The 18,275-nt window shown below is 37.7% G+C and overlaps 1 protein-coding gene across 1 annotated transcript; it reads right to left on the reverse strand.

Moving 5' to 3' along the window:
- Positions 1-3,475: 3,475 nt before the first annotated feature.
- LOC111995849 (large ribosomal subunit protein uL5) lies at positions 3,476-7,226 on the reverse strand. Its single transcript, XM_024027795.2, has 5 exons — positions 7,100-7,226; positions 6,856-6,963; positions 6,658-6,700; positions 4,981-5,176; positions 3,476-3,914 (listed from the first exon to the last, which is right to left on the reverse strand). The coding sequence occupies exons 1-5, from the start codon at positions 7,100-7,102 to the stop codon at positions 3,716-3,718; spliced, it is 549 nt and encodes a 182-aa protein (XP_023883563.1). The 5' UTR covers positions 7,103-7,226; the 3' UTR covers positions 3,476-3,715.
- Positions 7,227-18,275: the final 11,049 nt, after the last annotated feature.

Below are 18,275 nucleotides of genomic sequence, written 5' to 3' on the forward strand. Positions count from 1 at the left end.
AGAACTCGGAATATTTCACTGTTTACACGGTTCCTTTTTAAAACAAATTTATAGCCTTAAACCGCATAGTGCTGGGATATATACCGGCGGGAAAACAATTATCGGCCAGCAAAGAATTTGAAAAAATAAAAAATAAAAAATAAATTAAATTAAATTTAAAAAAAAAAAAAAAAAGAAGAAGAAGAAGAAGAAGAAGAAAATCACCCTTCTTGACAATTTTTTTTTACCAACCTAATGACAAAATGTTTCCACTTGAGTATACAAACTAATCCGAAGCATTCATCCATCTCATCAAATAGAAGCTACCTAACCCTCCAAGTGCAAAATGAAATCCCATTTCAAGTGTGGAAACGCAAGCTTAAAATCAATTTAATTTGGGCTTGTGATCACAATTAATTTATATTGTAGGTTTACAATAATTCATAATGGGAGATTTGAACATGAACCAAACATTTTTCTGAATAAAATAACATCAAAGATTTATTCATAAGGTTTTTTGCTAGTTCCTTACCGTGTATCTCTCTTTTCTTTTCTTTCTTAAAATCCGAACACCCCCCCCCCCCCACACCCCTTGCCATTAGTTTCCTCTCTTTTATATTCCCCCTCCTCCTCCTTTTTTCATCATTAGCCTTTTTTTAATGGGCTCTGTTTTCTTCTCCAGCATGAGCTATCTTTATTCAATTGAACAGCCTTCTTTCCCATTAGGCTCTTCTTTTCTCAATGTTACGATGAATAGAGACTTTGGGGGTTTCTTATCTTATTCTAATTAGTTATCTAATATTAAATGCAAGTGTGTTAGGTGGGTTGTTGTAGATTTATCAAGAAGTTTTAGAAGGCATCCTTGGATAGCCACGTACGTATCGGAATTATTCCTCAAAAGTATGAGAATCAGGATTTAAGCTAACATTGTTAGCCTGGTAGATACATTTCACTTCGGATGAAATCCGTGGTAAATTATAATCTGATTCATGATGGTGGGCCCTTTGGTCCGTGGTCCAAGGTATAGACCATTTGGAGAGGTCTTCACTAGATCCTTGGTAACGCATTCTTTGGTCCTTATTCCGAGGTGTGGACCCATGGGAAGGCTTTTCATCCTGGTAGGATAAGTTTTTGGCCTGTTTTAGCCCATGGCCCAATGTCATTTGGGCTTTGAAAATCTATTATTTGGGTTCCATATGTCATCTTCCTACATCAAGCATAAAACAAATAATTAATAAAAAATTAGTTTTTAAGTTATACTAAAAAAAAAACTAAATTATCTTTATTAATTTAATAGATTATTTTTTTCTTATATAATAATAAAAATTTTATGAGTATAATAGTAAATCTCAACAAAATATATATATATATATATATTTCATTTTTCTTCTTAATTAAACAAATATATATATATATATAATCTTTTTTTCTTATGTAATAATTAAAAAATTTATAGGAGTATAATAGTAAGTTCAAATAATCTTTACTATCCTCTCATTTTACTTTTCAAGTATATGTGTGTGTGTGCGCACGTGTGTTCCTCTTTTCCATCATTTGTATCAAACATGCATGGTGGACACAAATGTTTTCCATCCTTTGCTCTACCCATTGAATGAAGGAAATGTACAAGAGCGTTTAGAGAGGGAGGTGGAGGGAGCTGATCACACTAGAATGGCTTGATCGCCACAGAGGAGCAAGGTATAACACCTAAGTGCCACGGTTTCAAATCATTGTCTGTGCTTGGATACACAAGTGTAGAGATAAGCAGATGGGACTAGAGATGGGATTTGTAAATGTGTAAGTAGATGTGGACTAGCCTTAGGAGTACTCTCAAATTCATTGTAGCTTATTTGTTTATTAGAGAACTCTCAAATTCATTGTGGCTTCTCAACTCATCATTAGAAGAACAAAATGATTTTGCAACTGTAACATCAATTTTCATATTTAAATTGATTTAAATCAATCTTTCCTCATTTTAAGAGCATTAGCATTGGGTATGTTTAAATACTCAAAATGCTATTTTAGCACCTCAATGAATAAAAACATACTTACATTAGTTTTGCTAAAGCTAAAAAAGTAGCATTTGTGATAGAGTGAACTGCTTAATAGTAACTCATTGTAGCACAAATGCTACTCTCTCACTTCTCTCTTTCATCCTTCTCTCTCTTTGACTTTGCCACCAATGGCTTGGAGAGATTAGTGGGTTTAGGTTGCAGTTTGTTCCAATTTGGGTCATGGTGTTGGGTGGTGGGTTTTGGGTCACAGTGATTATGGTGGAGATCATGGTGGACTTCAGTGTGTTTTGGGTTGTAATTTTCAAGTTTGGTTACAGTGGTTGGTTGATGGGTTTGGGTCTCAGCGTTGTGGTTTTAGTTGGTGGTGGTCGACTTGCTGTCAGTGGTCTTGTTTGGTATGGGTCTGTTGTGAGTTTATAGTGGTTATATGACTAGGTTTGTTTTGGTTGTATTTGCAAAGATGGTTGTTGGTTGCTTTCTCACTGATCTTGGGTTGTGGGTATGTAGCGAGGTTTACCACTGGTTTTTTTTTTTAAGAAATATGCTATATCTACAACATTTTTATAATATTTTCACAACAAATCATAAGTAACCAAACACTAAGATTACTTTTAGCCCCAACAATAACAACCGGTAACAACTTGCCGCTTAAGATTTATTGTAAAAATGTAGTGAAAATATCATTTCTTTTTTTTAAAGGATTCATATTCTTTTAATGGGCTGAATGTTATATTGAAGATAAAATGCAAAATAGATTGTGGAATAGAGTTATCGCAAAAGTCTAGGCACAAAATTATTATCCTTAGACAATATTTGCCCCCACACTTCAGTTATCAAAAATTTGTCTCTAAGATACAACCAAATTTGTCTCTAAGATACAACCAAATTGTTGAATTCTACAGATAATAATTCTGAAAAATACCCACATTAATTCTTGCATTTCTTAGAAACTTAACTCTTTGAGAGAAAAAACTCTTTAACACAAATTGAAAGGACAAAGAGGATTCAACCCGCATTTTTTTTTCAATGTGTCAAACCAGTGCCCAGCTACCTTTTTTACAAGTTTTTATTCTGGATAAATAAAAGCTATAACTCGGACAATGAGTACACAGCCAATTAAATATTATTTACCAACGTTGGATTTGGCCTAATGCCTCAGAAAACAACATTCCAGGACGATAACGTCAGAATGGTCCAGGACTAACTGAAAGTTGGAAAGTACATAAAAGAACAATAGGCTACAATAAAATCAATGGGAAGAGGACTATAGCCAATTAAAGGGTTGTAAGTAGAGAACACACTATGGGTGATACAAGCATTTTGAGAGAATTCAGTCATCCTATATAGTCTTGTACATTTTAAGGTGCCATTGAAATTCAAGAGTCTGCGATCCCCAGACTTTGTGACCTTATCATCCACTGGATAGCTCAAGGATAATTGGAACATTATATAGACAAGGCAGAGGCAAAATGCTAAATGCATTGAAAGCCAAAACGCAAAATACTCATTATCATAGAAAAACTAATTGTCTGAAGATAACTATCATGATAGTGATTCAGATGTCAGCTGAAACTGCTGAAAATATATAAAGGAGCAAAAAATTAACAGATTTTGTCCCATAAAACATTATCCCAAGCTCTCCCAAAACTGGAAAAAGAAAGATAATAATAGTAAAGAACACTGGTCTACATAACAACCTAAGTCAAAATCTTCCACGCCTATTAACCTGTGATATTCTGAGACTTGTTGAGGATCACACCCTCATATTTGACCTGGAACCATTTCATGGCATCATCCTTTGTGACCCTGTGCTGGATCCCAACACGAGACTTGCACCTGCGACGACGGCCAACACGGTAACCAGGGCGCTCCAGCACAACAAAGAAGTCCATCCCGTAAATACCGGTTGAAGGATCATACCTGAATCATAGTGATAACAAATAAATAACAGGGAAGAATAAGAATAACAGACTGTGCATCCAAACCAAATAAGTATATCATTCATTTAGATTTGAGACAAGAAGCACTATTCACAACAATGAAAGTAACTCAAAATAACCTACCAGTTTTATACACAATGATTAAAGTGGGTCAATTAAACAAGGAAATGACAATGGGAGTGAAAGATAATACATTATAGTGATACCAAACATACATGCATAGGAAACATTATGAGTTTGGGATAAGCTTTCTCAAAAACAGATTAGATTTTTTATTGGTTAGTTACCCAATAACCAATTCATTACACCTAAATAAAAATTACTAGTTATTTGATCATCCCATCCCAAGCTGATTACATTAGCCCAACAGTGTTGAAAATTAAGTTGGTTTGTCGTATACTATACAGAGAATCAGTGCAACATGCCATTCCCTATCCTTTGCCCTGCCATCCTTGTTGCCCTGCCTTTTTTTTTTTTTTTTGATTCTCAAAAAATAAAAAAATCTTTGTTCTTTATGAACCTCAACACCCTACAATTTAAACATCACAAACTGAAACAGTTACAGTGGCCAGTTTGGTTAAAAAGACTCATCTTGCTCAATTTCACCTGGCAATTATTCACCTTGGTGGTTCTGGAACACCCAATAGCTATTTAAAAAAAGTAAACATGCATCTCAGGTTGGGCTAGAGGCTCATAAGATGACCAACAAATGAAAATACATATTAAACTGGAGCACAATGATGCATCCAAAAATAATACAAGGAATCACTACTTTTCTAATGAAAATCTATTTTTTAACATGAAAGTTACCACAAAAACAATAATATAAGAAAATGTTTTTGGGTTTTTCCCCCAAGTTTTTAGCAAGAGTAAAATAATTATACTAGAGAGAGAGAGAGAGAGATCATTTACTATTAATCAAGGTTTACATTAGGCTATTTCAAAATCAAACAGATTTGCACCAAGTTGACACACCATTAAACGTATGGAAGCCAAATTTTTTAATAAAAAGGCATAAATGAAGTTTCAAGGACATATTAGCTTACTTGATTCCCAAATCAATGTGCTCCTGAATACCAAACCCAAAACATCCAGTGTCACTAAAATTCCTTCGCAGCAGCTCATATTCCTTCACCTTCAAACCGCTCTCCAAAAGCTGCATTGCCTTCTCACCCCTAACAGTGACATAGCATGCAATCTTTTCATTACGCCTGATACCAAAGGACCGCACAGTGTACCTTGCTGTCAATTGACAAAAAAATATGTAAGAATTAAACAGCAGAACAGCATCAAGAGAAACATGAAATTAACTGACACTGGTTGCCACCAGTAAGAAAGAAATTGCAAAAAAACAGACCGTCAATTTCCGCAGATGATAACCTAGGAAATCACTTTGGATACACTGTCAAATCTTTTTCACTAGACATGTTTTGAACCCAAGATGCACCACAATCACCACTTGACCTCCAAAGCAGAGTTCCAAGGTCTCACATGTGCCTTGAGAGTAAAAACTCAAGCTATTCCAAAATTTTAAACTAGCAAGGCTTTATCCTTTGAGGCTTTATCCAAAATTTAAGTTATCTACATGTGGTTTGAAATTTGACACTTTACCCACTTAAAGTTAGCTCAGTTAGATTTCTATAACCTACCTCTATTAAAAACAGAGCTAAATATGTAATTTGGTCCACTTTTATGTTTCTCTCCTCTAAAAACACAAAAATACAAGATCAACTAAGATAAAAAAGTATCCATCGGAACACTTGCATCATGAAATTTCAAACCACAAGTAGGCAACTTAAATTTTGGTCAAACTTCAAGTGGGTAAAGCGTCAAATTTTAAACCATAGGTAGGTAACTTAAATTTCAACCAAACCACATGTAGGTAAGTTGAAATTTTTCCTAATATAAAATCAACAGTAAGGAGTATAGAAACCAACAGCAGCTATGTTTCCTAATGAACATCAATTCTTTATCAATACCCAAAGTAAAATACTGGCTTTTGGACGACAAAATTTCCCTTCTGAATGCATATATATTTGGTATTCTACACAAGTAGTAGCTACTGGCTAGTTAAAGAAAAATGTAAAAATTGAAGATCTGAAAATTACTTTTTATTGCAAGATATGGTACCAACAATTCAACATTGTGTGAAATCTTCAATATTGAAAAATGTTAAAACAGTAGTCAATCTTTTCCAGCATTTTCACATTGTGAAGCCAAAAAATAAAACTCAACCAATCAACAAAACCAGCCATTTGATTGCTGAGAAAATCAAGGAAGAGGAAACATGATGAACTAGAAACTTAGAACCCAAATCAACGAAGGCACAAGTAGTTCCATTAGGAACCCTTTTTTGGACACTATAAAAAAAAACTTATGATCCAAAATTGGAGACCAGCTCCTATTTCTTTACCATCTTTGCTCAGCAACCAAATAAACCAAAACCCATTATTTAATTATAGACAATAACTCATAAAAAAAAAAAAGAAAAAAAAAAGAAAAAAAAAAAGAAAAAAAAAAAGGCCTAACTCAATCCAACATTCCAAAACATAAATTTTATCCAACTAAGCCAGAAGACAATGTATCAAAGTAAGTCAATATAAGAACCCTTGTTGAAACTCCCAAACAATCAGAGATCTAACTCATTCTCTCTATTTTCTTAAGAGTTCCAAACAGACAAAATTGTTAAAAGCCCAAAAATAAAAAAGACGTAAAAAACATACCTTTTGAGAAAACTGGATTTTGGCCACTGAGCTGCTCCAACACCTAAACATAATCAAATACAAGATCCCAACCAAAAACAATCAAAACCCAGTTGGGGGTAGCACAGGATTTACATGATACCATAGGTGACGATAGAAATGCGCACACACACATACACACACGTATATATAATTGATAAGAAGAGTAAAAGGAAAAACCTTGGCGGCCCTGGTGAGACGATCACCACTCTCACCAACGGAGATGTTGAGGACAAGTTTTTGGACCTTGATTTCCCTCATTGGGTTACTCAGTTTCTTCTCGGAAGCCTGCACAGATTGTTTTATTTATTTATTGTGTTTTAGAAAACACAGAAAAACAGAGTTAGAAAACAGTTAAAAAATATAGACAAAGAGAGTAGATACAGTTTAGCAGAGAGAGAGAGAGAGAGAGAGAGAGAGAGACCATTTGTGAAGTTGAGAAGAGATTGCAGCGGCAGACGAAAGAGGAAGGCAGGAGGAGCACTTGTATAAGATATGAAGGAGAGAAAATGGGTGCTAGGGTTTTGCTTTTATGTGGATGTGAATGACATTGATGCCCTTTTTAGAATTGAAAGTGTTGGTTTGGGCTGAGCTTACACTACGGCCTAGGGGATTTGGTTTCTGTGGGCCTTTTTGTGTTTTTGACGGGCTGCAAGATAGCCTAGAAGAAATAATGAGACCATGGTCCGGGCCTGCTTCTGTCTTTCACAAATGAGTATTACTTGCTCTTATTTTAGCTTACTATTAGTATTATTTTTTCGTTTGTTGATAACTACTCACCACATAATTTGATTTATAAGAAAGTTTGTATTTTTAGCATTTGTCTTTTTATAATTAAAGTAACATTGCTTGAATCACAATAGTTATGAAAAATATTGTGTCACTAATATTAGATTATTTGTGAATTTCAGTTAGTTCAACTAATAAAAGATATTTTTTTTTTTGAAATAAAATAAGCAGCAAACATAGAGCAAAGTACACCAAAAAAAAAAAAATTAATGTGGAATTTAGTTTTGGGGAGTAGATGAAGAGGTAGATGAGTAATTTCCATCCAACCTCTTATCCTCTCCATTTTTTTATTATCTAATTTAGAGGCTAAAAAATGGTGGGCTCAAGGAGAAAACAGTCGGGTCCCATAATTTCTCTCCATAGTAGCTTTAGGATTTTTTTTAAAATTTTTTTTTATAGGGGGATTAATAAAAATATGAATTTTGAATGGGAGATGAATCTTGTGGTCAATGAGGTTTCCTTATTACAAATTTGTTCATAGTACTAGCAAGAGACTAAAAGATAAATTATAAGTTCATTTGGCATATTATTTCATAATACAATGAACGTACTAATTATTGTTATTAAGATGAAATCTTGAAAATCATCTATTGTTTCTAAATAAAATAAACATATTAATTATTGTTGTTGAGTGAACTTTAATTATTATTGATCAGAATTATTTGATCTATTTGTATGTCTTACTCTTTACAATTTTTTTATATAACAATTCAATTCAACTTTGATAAATATTGTTCTTTGTAAGTGTATTAAGTATGTGTTTGGGTCTTGATTATAAGCCGACTTATTGTTTTTTTTTTTTTTTTCTACTATTTGCGAGTCTCATGTAAGTTTCTACTTATTTTATTTAGTTTTTACCTCTTATCTACAATACTTTTAACAAAAAGTTAGATAAGTTGTTCTTAAATGGACACTAAAGAAAATTTTGTTGTGTTAACATTTTCTTTTGTCTTCACTCAATCACTCTCGGCATGTTCCATGCCCCCAATCCCCAATCCCTACTTAACAAATAACAAATTAAAAGCATATTCAGATTTAACAATTAATTTTTAAGGTTTTAGATCAAATTGGTTTCTCATTGAGCTTTTTTCTTTGTTTAAAAATACCAAGATATTGGTAAAAAGATCATATTCAATGTTATTTCTACTGTGCTTGAAAAAAATTAAGGTCAAAGTGTTCAATTTTTGTTTTAAGGGATCAAAACAAAATAAAAATAAAATGTTTTATATATATTGATAAGGGTAATTTTGAAAAAGGTGTTAAACTCGTTCACATGAGCTAGAACAATTGGCCTCAAAGAACCCATTAGCCATACCATGCATTCAAAGGAGAAAACGAAGATATTGTTGTTAGGATTAGTGCCCTTAAATCATATTGTATGATGCTATGTATGTTATTATGTATGACTTAATGTTGTGATTAATAAAATTGTTTTATTATTATCTAAAATAATGGTAACATGAATATTTAAACATTATCATATAGTCTATGAGATGCAAAGTATGTGATTTATGTAAAAAGTCACAGAAGATATAAATCACAAGTTTTTTATAAACTTAGAATTTTAGTTCGTAGTCTGTAATGAAATTGACCATTTCATCTGCGAAGACTATAACATATCAACTAAGATGATTTGTCTTAATCATGGAAGTGGAAACTTCTATTTGATATGTTGATACGTTTTAAGAGTTAAGACATATTGAACTGGACCGCTATGAGATTTATTATTCTCTTAACGATTGTCAATTGAATAATAAATCTCATGACTTCTATTTACATGAATTCTTAATCTTGAGAGAATAATGGACCTAATCATGAAGTGTAGGTTGCTTTGATATATTAGGAGTGAGATTTAAAGTAATAGTCAAAACCTCAATATGTTGGGCAGCCACATTTAGTGTTGATGGAACATATATTCTTAAGATGAAATTTATAGTCTCTTAACAGAGATACAAAATATTCCCTTAAGATAAGTTTAATGAGTTTATCATTCAGAATGTTAGGCCTAACTACTTTAGTAAATAGTTGCTAAAATATATATTTATGAAATTGGATTTCAGAAATATATGATGAATAACTTAAAGGATTAAACCAAGTACTCAAGGATTAAGATGTAGTAATTTACAAAGTGATGATCTACATTCATGACTTTGTATTACTACGAATATTTTATGAAGGGGTTGCATGTACAATAATGTCCTGGGATATAATTTATTAATAAGGCTTAGTGCAATTATATTTATATAGTGGTATTAAATATAATTAATGGTAACTTTGGACTTGTTAAGAGTTAACAGAAAAGCTCAAGACCTATTGGAGCTAGTGTCTTATTTGTTATCTTTTGGTCCCACTCCAAGCCACATATTAAAACCCAATTGGAAATGCCCAAAAGGTTAGCCCAATTAAATAATCAGTTATTAGGAGAGAAACATACAGAATTTAGTAACAACAACATGAAATGGTATGTATGTGAGTGTTGGACACTTTTTCATTCTCTCTAGAATATACACATATAACTGATTGAGAGATAACCCTTCTTGGGCACAAGTGAAATTGAAGTGAAGATTGAAAATGTTCTCAAGAAATTCTAGTCTTTGCTTTTGAAATTCACCATATCAAGGGACACTCTCTTATTCTTGAATTCTGAAATTTACATAGCACATGTTATCAATTGCGAATGAAGTAGATCTGTTAATTTTCCGCTGCGTACATTCATATTTCCATTAATTGTAAGGTCGACGAGTCGTTTTCAGAGCTGACGACTCACCTCCAACCCGACAACATCTGTGTAAGACAATTAGGATGCTTAGATAAGAAGCTGACGGAAGGAAACTAACGAGGGGAAAAAAGCTAGTGACGGGTCTAGCATGGCCTTGCTTGGCCTGCACGAATGAGTATATAAGGAAACATTTTGTGTCCTATGGTTAACCCTAATCAAAAGGAACCCTATAAGGAAAGGATCCCTCAAGATACGTGTATTAATGAGGATCTTCCCTACAAGGAAAGACCCTCTTTGCCAAGGAACGGATGTCAACTCTACGCTATTATAAAAACCCTAAAGCCCTCACAAATCAAGGTACGCATAATTTACCTAAACTCTGACACTCTAGAATTGTGAAAGTTCCTTAACTTGACCTTTGGAGGGTATTTGGCCAGTACCATATCGGTACTTTCTACATGGTATTTTTTATTTCTGTTTTACAGGTGTAGTCTAGAGCATGTGAGGACTATGCAACTTACTGACGATTTTTGGCACCATCATTAGGCGCCATTTGTGGAAAAAATTGTGTAAGCCATACTACTGCTTCCCAAACAAAAAGTGGCATGGTACTTACTTGCTCAATGGTGACCACCAACAATAATTAAGGAGACGAACCACGTACCACTGCCCTCGAGAGACAGGTTCAGACTCTCGTCGCGGCTGTGGAACACCTCACCAAGCAAAACCATGACCTAGAAGAGCAATTGTGCCAAAAGAATGCATGGCTTAACACTTAGGAGGAGGACCAAGAAGGTACTAGCGTTGAGAGAAGGGACAAAGAAGGGCTAGAGGGCAACAATGCTCCAAGCAGACAAGAGTGACAGGATACAAGCCGTCCATCTACCGCAGATATGGCTCTACCATACATGGTCGCGGAAACGCAGATGATGAAGAAATGAATGGATTTCATGATGAACGCCTTCAAGGGACAGGTGTCTAACGACCTCACAAGTTGGTCCATTGAACGGATTCACCCTTCACTGCATCAGTCACTTCATTTCCCTTTCCGCCGAAGTTCTACATGCCACAAGTAAAGGCTTACGATGGGTCTAAGGATTTCTTAGATCACCTGAAGTCTTTCAAAACCTTGATGCACTTGCAAGGCATGGTAGATGCTAGGACTTTCCAACTACGTTGAAAGGTCCCACAAGGGTATAGTTCAGCAAGCTGCTGCCAAACTTCATCAGCACCTTCAAGGAGTTGAACACGCAATTCGCCTCGCACTTTATCGGGGGGCACAGGTATAACAAGTCCACTGCCTGCCTGATGAACATCAAACAATGGGAGGATGAGACGTTAAGGTCTTACATAACTTGCTTTAACAAGAAGGCCCTTTCAATTGATGAAACTGACAATAAGATACTAGTGGCAACATTTATCAACAGTTTATAGAAGGAGAAGTTTCTATTTTCATTATATAAGAATGACCCAGAAATCATATCGGATGTACTTTACAGGGCTACTAAGTACATGAATGCAGAAAATGCGATGCTGGCCCGAGAAGAAAGGCCCAAGAAGAGGGAAAGACAAGAGGACTCACTGCAAGATAAGGGCCGAAAAATGGCTAGAACCAGAGATCGATAGGAGGATAAGCACTCCAAACCCCCCACGGGGAGGTTTATAAGCTTCAGCTTACTAACTGCCCCAATCGACCAAGTCCTGATGCAAATCAAGGATGAAGAAGCCTTGAAATTTCTTGGAAAGCTGAAAGGAGATCCTAGTAAGAGGTCCAGAGACAAGTACTGCCATTTTCACCATGATTACGGTCATGATACGTTCGACTACCACAACTTAAAGTAACAGATAGAAGCCTTTATTAAACAAGGAAAGCTGTAAAAGTTTGTCAACAAGGAAAGGATAGACCCACCACAAAAATAGGCTGCCCGGAGGTAAAACGAGCATCCGAGGCCCCTTAAGAGAAATAAGGATGATTGTAGGGGGAACCACAGCTTCCAATTCATCCAGAAAGGCACACAAAATCTACCTACAGATGGTGTAGAACGTCCAGCTGATAGGCTTCGTCCCAAAAATGGCACAAATCTACAACCCTGTAATTGGGTTCACGGAGGAAGATGCTCGACGCTTGCACCACTCACACGACATGCACTCGTTGTTAGCATATGGGTAGGAGATTAGCTCTACTGACATCCTCTATTACCCAGCATTCCAACGGATGAGAATTAAGAGAGAACGACTGATTTCTACCAACGCCCCGCTCGTAGGGTTTAGAGGAACAAGAGTATATCCCCTCGGCGCAGTCACATTGCTCGTAACAGTTGATGATTACCCTTAGCAGATCACTAAGGATGTTACATTTCTTATTGTCAACTGCTCATCTACTTATAATGCCATCCTAAGTCGACCTACTCTCAACTTGTGGAAGGCTATGACTTCGACCTACCATCTGATGATCAAATTCCCCATTGAGTATGAAGTAGGAGATGTACGTGGGGACCAAGTGGCAGCACTAGAGTGCTACATAGCAATGCTGGGGATGGACGACCACTTGCAGAACATGAACATTGAAGAACAGAGGGTGGTCACAGAACCCATTGAAGGATTGGAGGAGATACTCCTTCATAACTCTAGGCCCGAGTGAACGACTAGGATATGCACCCTCTCCAGTCTGCCAATTTGTCAAGCACTTACGTCATTCCTAAGAGAAAACTAGGACCTCTTTGCTTGAAGTCATAAAGACATGCATGGGATCGACCCTTAAGTCATGGTGCACAAGTTGAATATGTCACCCACTTTTCCCCCTATTCGTCAGAAGAAGCTAGTGTTCGCCTAAGAACGAGACCGAGCCATAGCGGAAGAAGTCCGCAAGTTGCAAGATGTAGACTTCATTAGAAAAGTTTACTATCCTAACTGGCTAGCCAACGTAGTAATGGTCAAGAAAGCCAACAGAACGTGGAGGATGTGCATAGACTTTACAGACCTAAACAAGGCGTGCCCTAAGAATTGATGTCTTAGTAGACTCTATAGCCTAATACCAATTGCTGAATTTCATGGATGATTTTTCTGGCTATAACCAGATAAAGCTGGACAAAACTGATCAAGAGAAGATTTCATTCGTCACTAGCCAATACCTTTTCTGCTACAAAGTAATGTCATTTGGCCTCAAGAACGCATACGCAACATATCAGAGGCTCATGAATAAAATGTTTGCACATTAGATCAGAAGAAATGTCCAAGTCTACATTGACGACATGCTAGTGAAAAGCTGAAGGGAGGAGGACCATTTGGACGATCTCAAGGAGACCTTCGACACCCTACGCTCTTACAACATGAAACTCAACCCAAGTAAGCGTGCATTTGGGGTGACAGTTGAAAAGTTCCTAGGGTTCATGGTGTCTCAGAGAGGAATCGAAATCAACCTAGACAAGATCCAGGCCATAATAGAGATGGCACCACCAAGGAACGTGAAAGAAGTACAAAGCCTTAATAGCAAGATGGCCGCCCTCAATAGGTTCGTATCAAAGGCAACGGACAAGTGCCTACCTTTCTTCTGCGCACTAAAGAAGTCGTTTGAGTGGACAGCCGAGTGTCAACAAGCATTTAAGGATATAAAGGCCTACCTCTCTTCCTCGTTGCTGTTAAGTCTTTCCAAACCGAGGGAAGAATTATTCCTCTACTTGGCTGTATCCCCGGCTGTCATCAGCGCTACTCTAGTTAGGGAAAAAGACAGGGTGCAGAAGCCCGTATACTACACCAACTGAGCACTCTGAGGCATGAAGAAAAGGTACCCACCGATGGAGAAGCTCACCTTCGCTTTAGTCACTTTAGCCCGTAAGCTCAAGCCTTACTTTCAAGCCCATACTGTGGTCGACCTAACTGATAAGCCTCTACGGCGAGCAATAGGTAATCCCAAAGCCATCGGACTAATGACGCTATAGGCAACAGAATTGAGTGAATTTGACATACAATAATGTTTCCGTACTGCCATAAAGGGACAAGTGGTCGCCAATTTTGTTTCGAAGTTCACCAATACGGAAGGCCAAGGGGCAGAAGAACATCCTCATAGATCATCCACACGGACAAGTCATCTAACAGGCAAGCTGGCAGAGCCGGTGTAGTGCTCTATTCCTCAGAAGGAGATGAAATCGAATGCATGGCTTATCTCAACTTCCCTACAATAAACAATGAAGCAGAGTACAAAATTTTAGTAGCAGGACTGGATCTCACTAAAGGTGCAGGGGCAACAAGTGTGATTGTGTATTGTGACTCCCAGGTGGTCACCAGTCAGGTAAACGGTGATTTCAAATGCAAAGGGGAAAAGATGAAGAAGTATTTAGAGCAGGTGAGGAGACGAGTAGGCGAGTTGCAGGCCAAGTTCGTCTAAGTCCCTAGAGAAGAAAACGAGAAGGCTGATCACCTTGCCAAAGCTGCCTCAGCGAAACACATGCTTATCCCAAGTAAGGTACTTTCTTTTATTTAGCTCTCACCTTTGATAAATGGCATCGGCATGCAGGAAATAGACTCAAGAAGCAACTGGACTATGCCGATAGTTTCTTACTTGAAAAACGGCACACTACCCGAAAGCAAGGAGGCAGTAAGGAAGCTGAAGGTCCAAGCAGCATGATTAGTTCTGATAAAGGACATCTTATACAAGAGAGGATTCTCCCGCCCGTTTCTAAGGTGCTTGAGCCTTGAAGAAACGAACAATGTCATGAGAGAAGTCCACGAAGGGATCTGAAGGAACCACTTAGGGTTGCGGTCATTAGTGCACAAACTGATTCGAGCTGGATACTACTGGCTTACTATGCAGAAGGATGCCCAGGCTTATGTCAAAGCCTGTAACAAATGTCAAAGGCTCAGCAACGTCATCAGACAGCCAACAAAAGAGCTTACCCTAATGATAGCCTCATGGCCTTTTGCTCAATGAGGACTAGACATCATGGGCCCATTCCCAATAGCAATAAGACAGTTGACGTTCCTAATAGTCGGCATAGATTACTTCACCAAATGGGTAGAAGCTGAAGTCCTGGCCAGCATCACAGAGAAGAATGTACAAAACTTCGTCTAAAGGAACATCATCTGCAGATACGGGATCCCTAGAGTCTTGGTCTCAGATAACAGTAAATAGTTTGACAACGACTCTTTCAGGAACTTTTGCTCACAATTAAGGATAAATAACCACTACTCCTCCCCCACCCTCAGGCTAACGAATAAGTTGGGGTCACGAACCGATCCTTACTTAAAATCATTAAGACTCAACTCGAGGGGGCAAAAGGTATATGACTAGAAGAATTGTCGAGTGTACTATGGGCATATAGGACGACAGCAAGGACACCTATAAGAGAAATGCTGTTCTGGATGGCATACGAGAGCGAGGCCGTCATCCCAGCTGAGGTCAGACTCACAAGCTACAAAGTGGGAAACCATGACGAGGGTAGGAGCGACGAAGCTATGCACCTACAGCTTGACTTTGTAGATGAGGTCAGAGCAACGACTGAACAAAGATTAGCGTGGTACCAGAACTTTATTGCCAAGCACTACAACTCAAGAGTCAGGCATAGAGACTTCTAGATTGGAGATCTCGTATTAAGAAAAGTGATGGGCTCTGCAAGAGATCTCTCCTAGGGAAAGTTAGGACCTAATTGAGAAGGACCCTACAAGATTGCTTCATGGCAAAGGAAAGGCACTTACCACCTGGAGACACTAGACGGAAAAAAGTTGCACCACCCATGGAACACGGAGCACTTGAAGAAATACTACCAGCAGACAATGGCACGAAGAACAACACTCCTCATTTCTAGTTTACTTTCTTTTAGTTAATTTTTGCTACCAGTTTACTTTCCTTTAATTAATTTTTGCTATCTACAGTACTTTTTAAGCCATAAAGGCAACTTTTTATTCTCTTAAGGATAATTTTTTACTTATGCACGCATTTATCATAATAAGAGGAATTATTCAGATATGACCTGTGTATATAGGTGCCTCTACAAAACTACATTTGTGACTAAGGCCACAAGTGGATGAGTTCATTATTCAAGTCCACAAGTAGACGAGTTCATCATAAGTCCACGAGAGGACAAGTTCATCCCATGGGGATGCCTTGAAATTATTTAAGTCCATAAGTGGACGAGTTCATTATTCAAGTCCACAAGTGGACGAGTTCATTATTAAGTCCACAAGAGTACGAGTTCATCCCATAGGGATGTCTTGAAATTATTTAAGTCTACAAGTGGACGAGTTCATTATTAAATCCACAAGTAGATGAGTTCATCCTATGAGGATGCCTTGAAATTATTAAGTCCACAAATGGACGAGTTCATTATTAAGTCCACAAGGGGATAAGTTCATCCTGTGAGGATGCCTTGAAATTATTAAGTTTACAAGTGGACGAGTTCATTGTTAAGTGGATGAATCCATGTTAAGTTTATAGGTGGGTAGGTCCACCAAAGTAGACGTCCTGGATACCTACCAAGTCGTTTGGGAGACAAGTACATCTTAACATGTATGCACAAAACCAGATGGACATACATATATCTCATAATAAAGACCAACACAGAGGGAAAATATACTGAGAGTGATGGATGTAAAATAATAAAAATACACCATAAATAAGTGAAGTGTTTACAAACAAAGCCCAAAAACAGAAGGGCACTTAATATTGTCTGAAAATAGGACGAAATACATTAGAAATTATTATTAAAAATAAAAAAATCTAAACTAAAGGGTTCTAGATGTCCTGAATTGGAGGATTCTCGTCGTCTTTGGAAGGAGGATTTTGGGCGTCCTGAGTAGAAGGGTTTTCAACATCTTGAGGAGGATCTTCGATAGACGGGATCAAGGGAGTGACGGGCCTCTCCACAACAAGTTGAGCAAGAATTACACCGTTGTCTTTTGGATCCCGCTTTGACTAAGTAGAGTCGTTGGTCTCCTCACTGACGGTGTCACCACCCGCAAGAGTCGACGGCAAGGGGTTGTCCATGGTGACTTTGGATAGATCTAAGTGTGGGTAGACGAACTTGACCTTCTTCAGGAAATCCTCAAACCCATTACCATAGTAAATGGCACATGCATCAATAAAAGGCTGTGAATCCTTGAACTCTGTTACGATGTCAGCCCTGGCCGTCTCTGCCTGCCCACAAAGAGCCATCAACTTCTTCTCTAAGTTTGCCTTGGCCTCTTGCTCCTTTTCTGGCTAATTGGTCTCCTCCTTTAGCTTTTCGTTCAAAGCCGTCGCCTCCTTGTTAAGAGTATGAAGGGCGTCCTTGTATTGATCCTGTTCATTGGTCAAGGTCTCGTTACGCTTCCTAAGACAGTTGATCACCCCTTCCTCAGCGACATACCTATCTTCCAGGGCCTTCATACGAACTAGTGCCTAAAAGAGAGTTACAATCGTCAACTAACGAATAAACAACAAAATAAAAGAGTCTGGGAAAAGAACATACCTTAGAGAGGTCAAAAAGACCCAACGCCTTAGATCCTTCATCTCCTGCTTGGCGCAGGGGTTCATGTTCGTCTCCTTGATGATTGACTCAACCATCTCAACAGCATATCCCTTATATGTAAGGAGACGACGAGTTCCCTGGGTGATGGGGCCTGTCATCATCATTAGGCCTTTGCTAGCTCCATGACTTGGCTTAGGAGGCGACAACTTTTTGGACTGTTTGTCGCCAGGAGTGACCGTTCCTTTCTTAAGGGGACGATGATCCTTCCCTTCGGCTTTCCATTTTGGTGAACCCTTCCCACGACCTTAGGGCCTGACAAGGACACTTTCTCCTTTTTCTCCTCTTTTTTACGCGCTGCAGCTGACGCCCTCACCAATGCTTTCTGTCTGGCTACATCCATTTTTGGAAAGGACAAAGGACAGGAGTTAGATACAAAAATGACAAGAAAACAACAAAAAGAAATAAGTAAGGAAAGACTTACGTAGACGAGAGTAACTATTCAATCTACGTGCTGCAGGCATTGGCTCTAGACCACCATAGTAGGCGTGTAGCGTATCAAGAGTGATCAAGTCCCTGCATTTTCGTTCCTCAAATGGAATCTCAAGAACTCGACAAATTAAAGCCTCTTGCTCGTCAGTTATACGCGGACG

The sequence above is a fragment of the Quercus suber genome, unplaced genomic scaffold (assembly GCF_002906115.3).
Source record: "Quercus suber isolate HL8 unplaced genomic scaffold, Cork oak 2.0 scaffold_261, whole genome shotgun sequence".
NCBI classification, from domain to species: Eukaryota; Viridiplantae; Streptophyta; class Magnoliopsida; order Fagales; family Fagaceae; genus Quercus; species Quercus suber.